At 35.4% G+C, this 10,617-nt stretch overlaps 1 protein-coding gene across 1 annotated transcript; it reads right to left on the bottom strand.

Moving 5' to 3' along the window:
* Positions 1 to 535: 535 nt before the first annotated feature.
* LOC146531798 (uncharacterized) lies at positions 536 to 4,680 on the bottom strand. Its single transcript, XM_085197722.1, has 3 exons — positions 4,457 to 4,680; positions 4,211 to 4,355; positions 536 to 2,503 (listed from the first exon to the last, which is right to left on the bottom strand). Exons 1-3 carry the CDS (start codon positions 4,678 to 4,680, stop codon positions 536 to 538), a joined length of 2,337 nt encoding a protein of 778 aa, XP_085053848.1.
* Between the last annotated feature and the right edge of the window lie 5,937 nt (positions 4,681 to 10,617).

Genomic DNA, 10,617 nt, shown 5'->3' with positions numbered 1-10,617 from the left:
TTTTTGTGTAAATATAACATGTTTGATGCTTCTAAATCTATAAATTTCAGCAAGTTGTATTTTTTTATTAAATAAACATGATTTATAGTCACTAACATTTAATTTCTTAGTTACACTTTTATTAACCCCTTTAGCTTTGGTGATAGTACGATCTTCAACACTCATTGCATACATTTTTGATCGCAATCCAACAAATTCAGTAAGAATTTTTCCGTTGTTCTCGTCTTTAAAAAATCCTAATTTCTTTTTATTTACTTGAGGAAAATGAAATTGATTATTTGAAGCATAATCAGAAGTATCGAAATATGAATTTAAATCTTCCTTAATTTCTTTGTAAAAATCACCGCAAAATATTTGGTATATCAGACTATCAGTATCAGTATATAACAATTTTATGTTGGTAAATTTATTTTTCATGTACTGATAGTGAAAGTCATACATTAAAGTCTTGGATATCTCTAATATGCTAAAACCTAAATATATGGGCTTATTATAAAACAATTTAGTTTTGCGAAGTTGGACTGCGACCAAATTTTCAGAAAAAATGGAAAGACTGTGGAATGAGACTCTCAACACCTTTGATTTTTCCATGATTTTCCCAATGTGTTAATAATTTCACGTTTACTCTTTTTTCGATATTTTCCATTGTCTTTCCAAATACAGAATTATTCATCAGCTTATAAAAATCTTTTTCAAAGTCGGATGTTGCTAAAGTTCGTAATTGAGTGTTTAATTCAATATATTTTTTTAACCAAGGTTTTGGCTTGAATTTTAATACTCTATGAACTTTTTGTACTCGCAAACCATATTTCTCACATTGCAAAAGATTTCTATAATGTATAACATATTTTTTTTTGTTATATAAATTAGTAACTAATTTAGATTCTTTCGAATTACCCACACAAATATTTTCTGGACACAATGGAAAGTCGGAATGAGCATCATGTAAGCTATCGGGGTATTCTAGATCTACTTCTAAAATATATCCAATATCAGAGGTGATTGGTACATTATAATTTACATAAGGATCTTCCCATTCAAAATTAGACAAAGGCAAGTATTGAGACATAGCCCACCCATATAAATTGTTTGCATCAAGATAAATTAAATATGAAATAAGATCATTACTATCAAAAATTTTCATGTGTGGATTATTTGCTTTTGCATAAAGATTACTGCATTGCGATATGCCTCCTCTAATACTGGATTTGACAAAAGCAATTTTGTCAAAATCTGTCAATAATTCTAGTTCAACTTTGGTATATTTTAACATAGCATCCCAACTTAATCCTGGAGCGGTATAGTAATGAGCAGGATCTAAATCGTAAGTCTTCATGTAAACATTTCTAAAATTTTCGAAAATATCACATAAAAGTATTACATCAGTTTTTAAGTAAAGATTAGAATAGTCAGCCATACTTTGACAGTGGAAATGAGACCATACTTTTTGAGCATGATTATAATCATCAACTGAAATGCTTTCACCAGTCAATGTACTAGCGAAATACTCAATTGATGGCAAAGATGATAATTCTAATGATTTGAACGAAGTCATATGTTCATATGGATAAACACCTTTCCGCTTTAACAACTGAAAGTCTTTATCAGAGGGATATTGTTTTCTCGTTTCTCGGAACTCATCGTCATTAAGATTCTTAGCTAGCGAATCTAAACTACTCGATAAAAATTTGAAAGAGTCAATAAACCTCAAACCAACCTTTTTACCATTTACATTCAGAATTTTTGAGAAAGAAATATACTTTTCTTTATTTTGTGGAATGATTTGTACCTCACCTTCGGCAAAATTTAATGCATGTACAATAAAATGAGCATCGTAATTGCTCAGATTATGTAATATTATAGGAATAAATGAGGTGTTATGAATTTTTTTGCTACAATTCTCATGACATACACCTATAAAAGTACCTAAATGCCAGTCGTGATCGATATATCGTTCAGCCTTTAATTCACTCTCACATATGTAACATATAGAAGCTTCTTGTATTGTTTTGTTGTCTATTTCTGATAGAGGAAGAGGACATTTTTGAAAAGAATTAGCTCTACAAATAATTTCTATATCTTTACGTAAACTTGTCAAAAATACGTTAGCACAATTTTCGCCGGTATAAGTAACATACTTAGAAAGCTTATTATCATATGAACATTTGACATAATAACCAAAGCTGTACTCATCATGTCTTTGAACGTTGGTAGTGGAAGATTTAAAAGGATCATTGGAACATGAATCGATTGGATTGAGAAAAGATTCAAAATCTGCGTAAATCACAAAGGGTACTCTCTTTTTCTTTTCATAACCTTCGAATTTTATCTTATCACTTGGTACATTTTCACCACGCCAGTTTTTTTTACTTATATCTTTATTTGGAAGATCGGTTCTGACATGTGTGCAATCATTCAATCTATGTCTATCGAGAGCTTCCTGACTGTTAAAATAAATAAGGCAGCCGTCACAAATGTAAATGGCATTATTTCGTGATGTAACCTGATGACTCACTAAACGAGATAATTTTTTTATATAGCAATAATGCCCATTACTTCCACTCGTTATGTAAAGTAAATTAATATGAATAGGTTTGAGACACTTTGTAAAATATAATGGACCAACCAGAGAGTTAGACTTACTCAAAGCATTGTATTCCAGTCCATAAACGTTAACACTCAAATTATTCAACTTTTCGATTTTATGAATGTCTGTTTCATAAAATCGAATCTGTGTCGTTTAGTATACTTCAGCTATTTTCATAGCATTATGTCTTACGGCCTATTACTTTGGGGCAGTGCCGCTGACATAGATACCATTTTTGTGCTCCAAAAACGGGCTGTCCGAGCAGTCTATAAAATGGGTCCACGGGAGTCACTAAGGAATAAATTCAAAGACTTTAACATCCTCACACTACACTCCCAATATATTTACGACAACTTAGTATATATGCATAAGAATATTAATAAATTTAATAAAAACAGTGACCTCCATCAACATAATTTAAGAAATAAAAATAAGCTTGCTGTGCCCTTCTCTAGGCTCCATAAAGTGTCTCACTCATTCGTAGGTCAAAGTATACACTTTTATAACAAACTTCCAAACGACGTGGTTAATTTATCACTGAACAAATTTAAAAAAGTGGTAAAGCACAGGCTCTGCCAAAAAGCATATTACTCTGTTAAAGATTATGTTCGCGATAAAGATGTTTGGAAATGAGTTGCTCTATTTCTAAGTTAAAATTGTTAATTGTAATTTGTAACAAATGTTGGCATTTAAAAAGAGTGGCCATGAGTTTCTTTGCCTGTATCTTCTCATGAGCTCAACCATTTGAACGGGCTTTTTTCAAGTCAAAATTGCAAATTTTTTTTGGTTATTTTGTTTTGTATTTTTTTTTCTACTTTATGACATGTCCAAGTAAATGTTAAGCATTTTTATGGAATAAAGATATTTTGACTTTGACTTTGACTTTGACTCTGTTAACTTCACAGGAAAAGGAACACCATCAAAATTTAACTTGTTTTCATATTTTGAATATAAAGGGACTCGATCTGAACTTTTATTTGCTGGGTACAATGCTGAGAGTAAAGCCCACTTAAAGCACTGAACGTCGCTATTTTTTACATTTATTACTGCCTTTTTGTTTCGTATGTCGTGAGGCAAATCAATGTATGAAGATCCGCGAAGTGGATTAAATTTATTCACATTCATATCCAAACTAAATATTTTCTGAATAGACCAACCGCTGTCTTTCTTTTCAAACTCAGTTATTTTGTTTGCAAATATTTCATTTAAAGAATCGAGAAATTCATTTAGATTAACAGATTCGTTAATGACGACATTCGGAGTTTGAAAATCAAAAATATTTGTCAATTCTTTACATTGTTGAATAAAATTAGCTTGGAGTATAAAATTAACTTTGAAGGTTTTCAAAGCTACTATACTCTCACTAACTAAAGTAAAAAGAGTATCTTTGATGGAATTTAAAAAGAAATTGAAATCCAAAAGCTCATCACTAACGGAGAGTGGAGTTATTCTGTAAGTATAAACACGTTTTCCAAATGCTTAACTCGAAATTCGATTAATGTTATTATTATTTATATATTCATAGCAATATTCATAAAAATAATATATTTATATATTATTTTTATGAATATTGCTTCGGTAATGATTTGCTAAATATCTCCTTTTAACAAGTATTTTGCATACCTCACAGTTGATCATGTCACTGTTTAATGGTTGAACTGATGGATCTGAATCCCTCGAAGTTGAAGGTTCGCTTGGACGTCTCATTTTCACAGCTTTTTTATTGTTATCTTGAGCTACGCGTTTCAAGCCTCTGCCAACTTGTAAGCTGGTTAACAAAAAAAAAATAGTTTTAAATTCAACATCTCATAAATTTAATCAGGAAAAAAAAAGAAATAAAAAAAAACATTAATAATCATTATTACTTACTGCTTTTCCACACTTTCACTTATGTTGAACAAAGATTCATCAAATTGTGAATCAAAAGTCTTTGACTCAATACTTGTGAATTTATCGTTGAAAGCTTCCATAGCACATTCTGCTGATTCAACAATCTCGCAAATTTCTTCCAATTCCTTGTCAGTCCAGCAATTACTTTCAATCTCCTGTTCTTTAGTAAATAACACACTAGTAACATGATCACAGTTCGACATGTGGTTAGCACTTACTAGACAACACTCGCACAATAGTTCTTGACAAGAAGACACTGAATAACTTAGTGATGAATCCAAAAAAGATACACAGTCGTTTTATACTAACTTGCACAATGTAGCGGAACAAACCTATTAAAATACCGGAAGTGATAACGATAATATTCAAACTGTATGCTTATCACTTATGACTAATAAAGAAACAATGGCGTTAGTAATAGCAAATCTGTTACAAGTTTGAGCATGTCTAAAATTCCACAATAACAACTAAAAAATAAATCAAAAATATATATATTAAATGAGAAGTTTTTAATAAACAAAAGATTTTTATTCTTAGGTTAGGTTAGGTTGAAAATTTTTTTACATGTTTATTTTCTCATTTCGATTTTTGTTAGATTTCATAAAAATATATATATTAAATGAGAAGTTTTTAATAAACAAAAGATTTTTATTCTTAGGTTAGGTTAGGTTTAACATTTTTTTACATTTTTATTCTCTCATTTCGATTTCTTTTTGTTAGATTTCATAAAAATATATATATTAAATGAGAAGTTTTTAATAAACAAAAGATTTTTATTCTTAGGTTAGGTTAGGTTGAACATTTTTTTACATTTTCTAAATTCTTAGGTTAGGTTAGGTTAGACATTTTTATTAGATTAAAATGGTAGAAATTGCATATTAAATGAGAAGTTTTTAATTAACAAATTGTTAGGCAACATATCGACAAAGAGACGGGCACTGTGGTGTCGTTAGGTGATAAGTAATGCAAGAAAGAGACAGCAACGCTGCACTGTGACGTAGGTTCGTTGTTAGCAATTCGGGGAAACGAGCGATAAGGCCGGGCCCGAGCTTGATGAGGGTGACTGATAAGAGACGCGTCTAGTGGCATTTAATTAATCGAAATGCTATCTTTGGAACGGTTAGAGCTACAGCTCTGGGACCCGGCGCAATTGATTCAAATGGGGGGCTAAACCTTTTTTTTTTTTTTTTTTAGTTTCGACGCGTCGACGAGTCGACGCGCGGGATCTGGCACACTCCCGTGGTTCTAGCGCAAATGCCAACTACTAGTAACTACTAGTATTATTAGTACATTTAATTTCCTTCGTTATACCATGTACAACGGGGTTTTGTATATTATATGCTACTAAAGTAGCAATTTGTTTCTTAAAATATAAAGGTAGATACAACGTATCTTCTGTCAACTTACAGCTATTAAAAATAAATTTATTTAAATCTAAATAAAATAAGGCGTCGCTATGACGTTCTGTCGTATTATATAATGTCAAGTTCAGGTTGTATATGTATTTATTTTGTTTTTCTGTGAGGGAAGAAGAATATGGAAAAGAGCATATAATAAATTTACATTTAGTTTTACTATGTAAGTCAAGCAAGTTTTCTATACTCTTTATAATATCTTGTTTCCTCACTGACAAACTATGACCATGTAATAAGTAATAATAGTAATAATAGTACAACAGTACTATGCTCATTTAGATTCATGGACATAATTTTCTTAATATTAAACTGGTAACTGGCTCCAGGCGAACATACATTAAATACTGAATTTGAGAAATGGTGACTAAGTAGGGACCCAAAGCCTTGACCTAATTTATCAGATATAACAAAAATATTTCTTAATGAGGAGCGGGAGGAATTGACAATATGTAAATTATTTTTCTTATTTTTATTGAGTATATAATGCATGGCCGAGTCACTCACAACCTCAGAGTTGTTTATATTTTGCGAAGGAATTGATTCAGTGGACCCTACAACTGAACAACCACAACTATGTTTATTTGTTAGTGATTCAAATCTTTCCATGTTGTAATTGCAAAGGTCAACCAAATCGCCTGCAGCTGAAATATGTTCTTTAATTTGATTTTGTGAGGATTCATATTTCTCACTTAGTGCTCTGAGGGAGCTATTTAGGTTGTTTATTTCATCTTGCAGCTGGAATGTGTCTCGGTCATACATAAACCTGCCTTGAATCAATCTATTATTATAAGATTTAAGTTTATTTATTAATTTTAATTTACTATTATTTAATACGTTTATTTGCCTAGCCGGAAATTTTAACTTAAGAAGTTTACTAGTTTTTTTAATAAATTTATTTAATTTAATATATTTCTTGAATTTATTTTTTGATGAAAACTTAATATTTTGCTCAACATGTGAATCATCCTTTGTTAAGTCAATCAAGACTGGTTTTAAGCAGGATCTCATTTGTGGGTTACATCCCACCAGCTCATCATATAAACATGAGGTATTTTCAAAATCTTTTTTTGCCTCATGACTATTAAATTTCAGAATTGAGTCATTGGCCTCCCCTAATTGAATTTCCAACTCTGTAGTTCTGTCCAGAGCCCTCTCATGTTCACTACTGCACTGGTCAAATGTACCCAAGATACTATGTAGTTGATCCCGCTGTGCCACTACTTCTAAATTTTTTGCATGCAATTCAGCGAGTTCATTTTTCAAGTCTTTATTTCTTTTTATAATAATGGCAATTTCCTCCTCACTGTCCTCACGTTCCTGAAGAAGCTGCTTACAGAGGTCTTGGGAAGATTTAAGTTCTTGTAAGGCTTGCTTCAGTTTGCCTTCTAGGTCCTTTGCAGAGGCTTTGCGGGTCATGATTTGCTTATCCATTATTAATATGCTGAAAAATGGAAAGCAATAGGCTATGAGGAAATATAGAAGAGGAAATTTATTATTATCTATATAAGAAGTAAAAAGAAAATAAATAAATTGATATAAATAAAATACTTTTAAAAAAAAATAGTTAGAAAAGATAAAAATAGTAAATATTAACAATGGGAGCAATTATTAGCCAACTTTAGAAATTATTATATTACTGGTAGGTAGGCAAATAATAAATTAATATAGTACAATTTTGATGCCAATTTACATGTTAATTATAATTTAATATTATTTAAAATTGATATATACTTATAGTAATGTGTATATATAATTGAGTACTGTATAGTTTTTGTATTGGTATATTTGTCTGAGGCAAATATGTATGTCTGCAGCTAAGCTTCCAACTTGTCAAGCAAAGTGAGACAATAACTGTAACACTGTAAAAATGAGTTTTGTGTAGTAAGATATGTATGGGAATATAAAAAAATAAGAAACAAATACTCCCCGGGTTTTAGAAATTTTGAAAATTATTCCGTTAGCACTCTGACAGACGATAGCTCACGGCAGTTACACAGTTTAACGTTTGTATTCTTCTTCGTTCGTTTCTGCTTCTTCTTATTTTATACACAAATGACACTTAATTAGTTTATTTCACAAAATATATAGTAAATTATATATTTAATTACTATTAAATACACATTTTATAATTAAAATTGAGGAGCTATTAATTTGACATGTTGCCTAGACCAGTGTTGCCAGTTTATCGCAACAAGTGTAGTAGTAAGTGTAGTAGTAGTGGTAAGTGGCGAAAACCGATTTTTTCAGTTTTCCCCGCTCGGATTCAGTTGAAACTGGTGTCGATCGTTCGGGCTCCGAGGGGCCTTCAAGGTGGTATACAACCCGCGGGAATGCGCGGGAAGGTGCGGGCGGTAAGTGGCGAAAACCGATTTTCTCAGTTTTCCCCGCTCGGATTCAGTTGAAACTGGTGTCGATCGTTCGGGCTCCGAGGGGCCTTCAAGGTGGTATACAACCCGCGGGAATGCGCGGGAAGGTGCGAAAATTCTTTATTCAAATAAACTATATAAGCACTTTTGAATCGTCGAATGTACATGTCAACAAAAAGCTACCACCGGTTCGGAAGGCAGTTCTGCTGAGAAGAGCCGGCAAGAAACTCAACAGTTGCTCTTTTTAAAGTCAATGGTATATTTTACTATTACATTAGCTGGCAGCTATCCTGCCTGACATTCAATAGACATTAATTCCATACATCTTTATCCTCTAAATATTCTTGAACAGTGTAATAAGCTTTACTTGTTAGAATTTTTTTTACAGATATTTTAAATTTTGGTAATGGCAAACTAAGAATACACTGCGGAATTTTATTATATACACGTATACTCAGACCCATAAAGGATTTATTAATTTTTTGGAGGCGAAAACTTGGAGTAACAATCTTATCTTTATTTCTCGTTTCTATCGTATGACTATCGCTATTTTTTTTTTTTTTATTTTTTTTTATGACAATGTATATTTTGTCGGACAAAGAGAATATTATAGTATAGAAATTGGGAAGCAACTGTAATAATACCTGCATCTTTGAAAACATCTCGCAGAGAATCTCGAGCTCTTAGATTATAAATATATCTTACGGCTCTTTTTTGGAGAATAAATATTGAATTGATATCTGAAGCACTGCCCCATAGCAGCATTCTATAAGATAAAATACTATGGAAATAGCTAAAGTAGACTAGTCGGGCAGTTTCAACGTCCGTCATTTGTCTTACTTTCTTAATTGCGAACGCGGCAGAGCTGAGTTTATCTGCAAGTGCTTCCAGATGAGCGTTCCACTGGAGTTTGGAATCTATAGTAACACCTAAGAAAATAGCTGATTCCGACACATTAAGAGGTTCTCCTTTAATTATTACATTAAAATTATGTTTTTTAACATTTGGTAAGGTAAACTCGATGCATTTCGTTTTTTTTTTTAGCATTTAACATTAGATTATTAACATCAAACCAACGAAGAATATGCGATAATGCACTTTTCACTTCGTCATAGTTTATTATATTTCTGTCAACCTTAATGTTCGCGACAACGCAACGACGCGAAAGCGCATCATCGGCCGTGGACTCGTCACGACATGTTTGAGACTGTTTCGTTCGGCAAAAAAGTGACGTCATACCACTCTTATAGTTTTGAATGTTATTATGGATCGCCTGCCCGCCGTCGAGAAAGCACCTCTGCATACTCCAGCGGCACGAGTCCTACCAGTTCTAAGGAATTCAACAATATTTCATCACGCAAATACTGCTGAAGTTCCGCCAGCGCCCCTAGGCGCCGCGACGCGACACCGACGCCCTTGCGTCGTTCCGTTTGACCGCGCGATCGCGACCGCGATCGATGACTGCCGCGCGCGGGCACTGAAGCCAGCCAGCTCACCATGAGCGGCCGCAGCGGCGCCCAGCGAGACCGCTCTCGCTCGCGCCCTCGTGCCTCCGCGACACCAGGACGATCAATGCCGATCGTCGAAGCCACCCCCCCCGACTCTGCACCCCGCAGACCCCTCAACACCGAGGATGCCCGACGGACACCGGAGACGCGCGATGTTACCGCGTGCTCTCTCGGCGCTCCGCCCACCTCGGCCGAGTGGACGACCGCCCCCGCACTGACGACGCCGAAGCCTCAGCGACCCTCCAGGGCCGCCTCCAAGGAGCTGCCGCAACCGCAGCGCTCCCCCTCCGCTCCGCCCCGCATTGAAGTGGATCTTTCGACACTCTCGCCGCAGTCGCAGCTTAACTCGGACATGCTTGTTGTGTCCGAGTTGCAGAAGCGCGGGTCTCTTTCCCGGTCGCTCATGGTGCATATTGCCATGTACCTGAACGACAAGGGAAAAGAGCTCGAACGCGCCAGCGCGGCTGCCTCCGCCGCCGACCCACCAATGGGCACCCTGCCACCGCAGACGCCCGTACGACGACCTCGGCCATCAGACGGCGCCGACGAAGAGGCCGCAAAACGCGTGTGCGCACTACTGCGCGCCGCCCCGGCCTCCAGCTCCCGCGACCCCCGCCTACGCCAGCGGGATCCAAGGGCCACCCCGCCCGCCGCCTCCAGCACAGCCGGCAGCAGCCAGCCCACCACCGCATCACCTAGCGCAGGTACCTTTTCCGATGTACTTAGGGCCCCCGGCCCGGGCCCGACTGCAGCACCACCGCCGGCGCCGGCCTCTACCTCGGCCGCGCCACCCCCACCGAAGCCGCGCTTTCCACCTCTAGTGGTGGAAAAGCTCCCCGACTGGGCGCGTC

Source organism: Heliconius melpomene, chromosome 14 (assembly GCF_056956725.1).
Source record: "Heliconius melpomene rosina isolate 202511_hmr_F chromosome 14, ASM5695672v1, whole genome shotgun sequence".
Classification (NCBI taxonomy): domain Eukaryota; kingdom Metazoa; phylum Arthropoda; class Insecta; order Lepidoptera; family Nymphalidae; genus Heliconius; species Heliconius melpomene.
Note: the sequence above shows the minus strand (reverse complement) of the source record. Positions and strands in the feature narration are given on the sequence as shown.

What these genes read in the sequence shown, in the direction of transcription:
- LOC146531798 (XM_085197722.1), bottom strand. Translation starts at nt 4,680, where the DNA reads ATGTCGAACTGTGATCATGTTACTAGTGTGTTATTTACTAAAGAACAG. An exon ending in AGTGAAAGTGTGGAAAAGCA is followed by an intron (nt 4,356 to 4,456) that starts GTAAGTAATAAT and finishes TTTGTTAACCAG; the next exon opens with CTTACAAGTTGGCAGAGGCT. An exon ending in GTGACATGATCAACTGTGAG is followed by an intron (nt 2,504 to 4,210) that starts GTATGCAAAATA and finishes GTGAGTCATCAG; the next exon opens with GTTACATCACGAAATAATGC.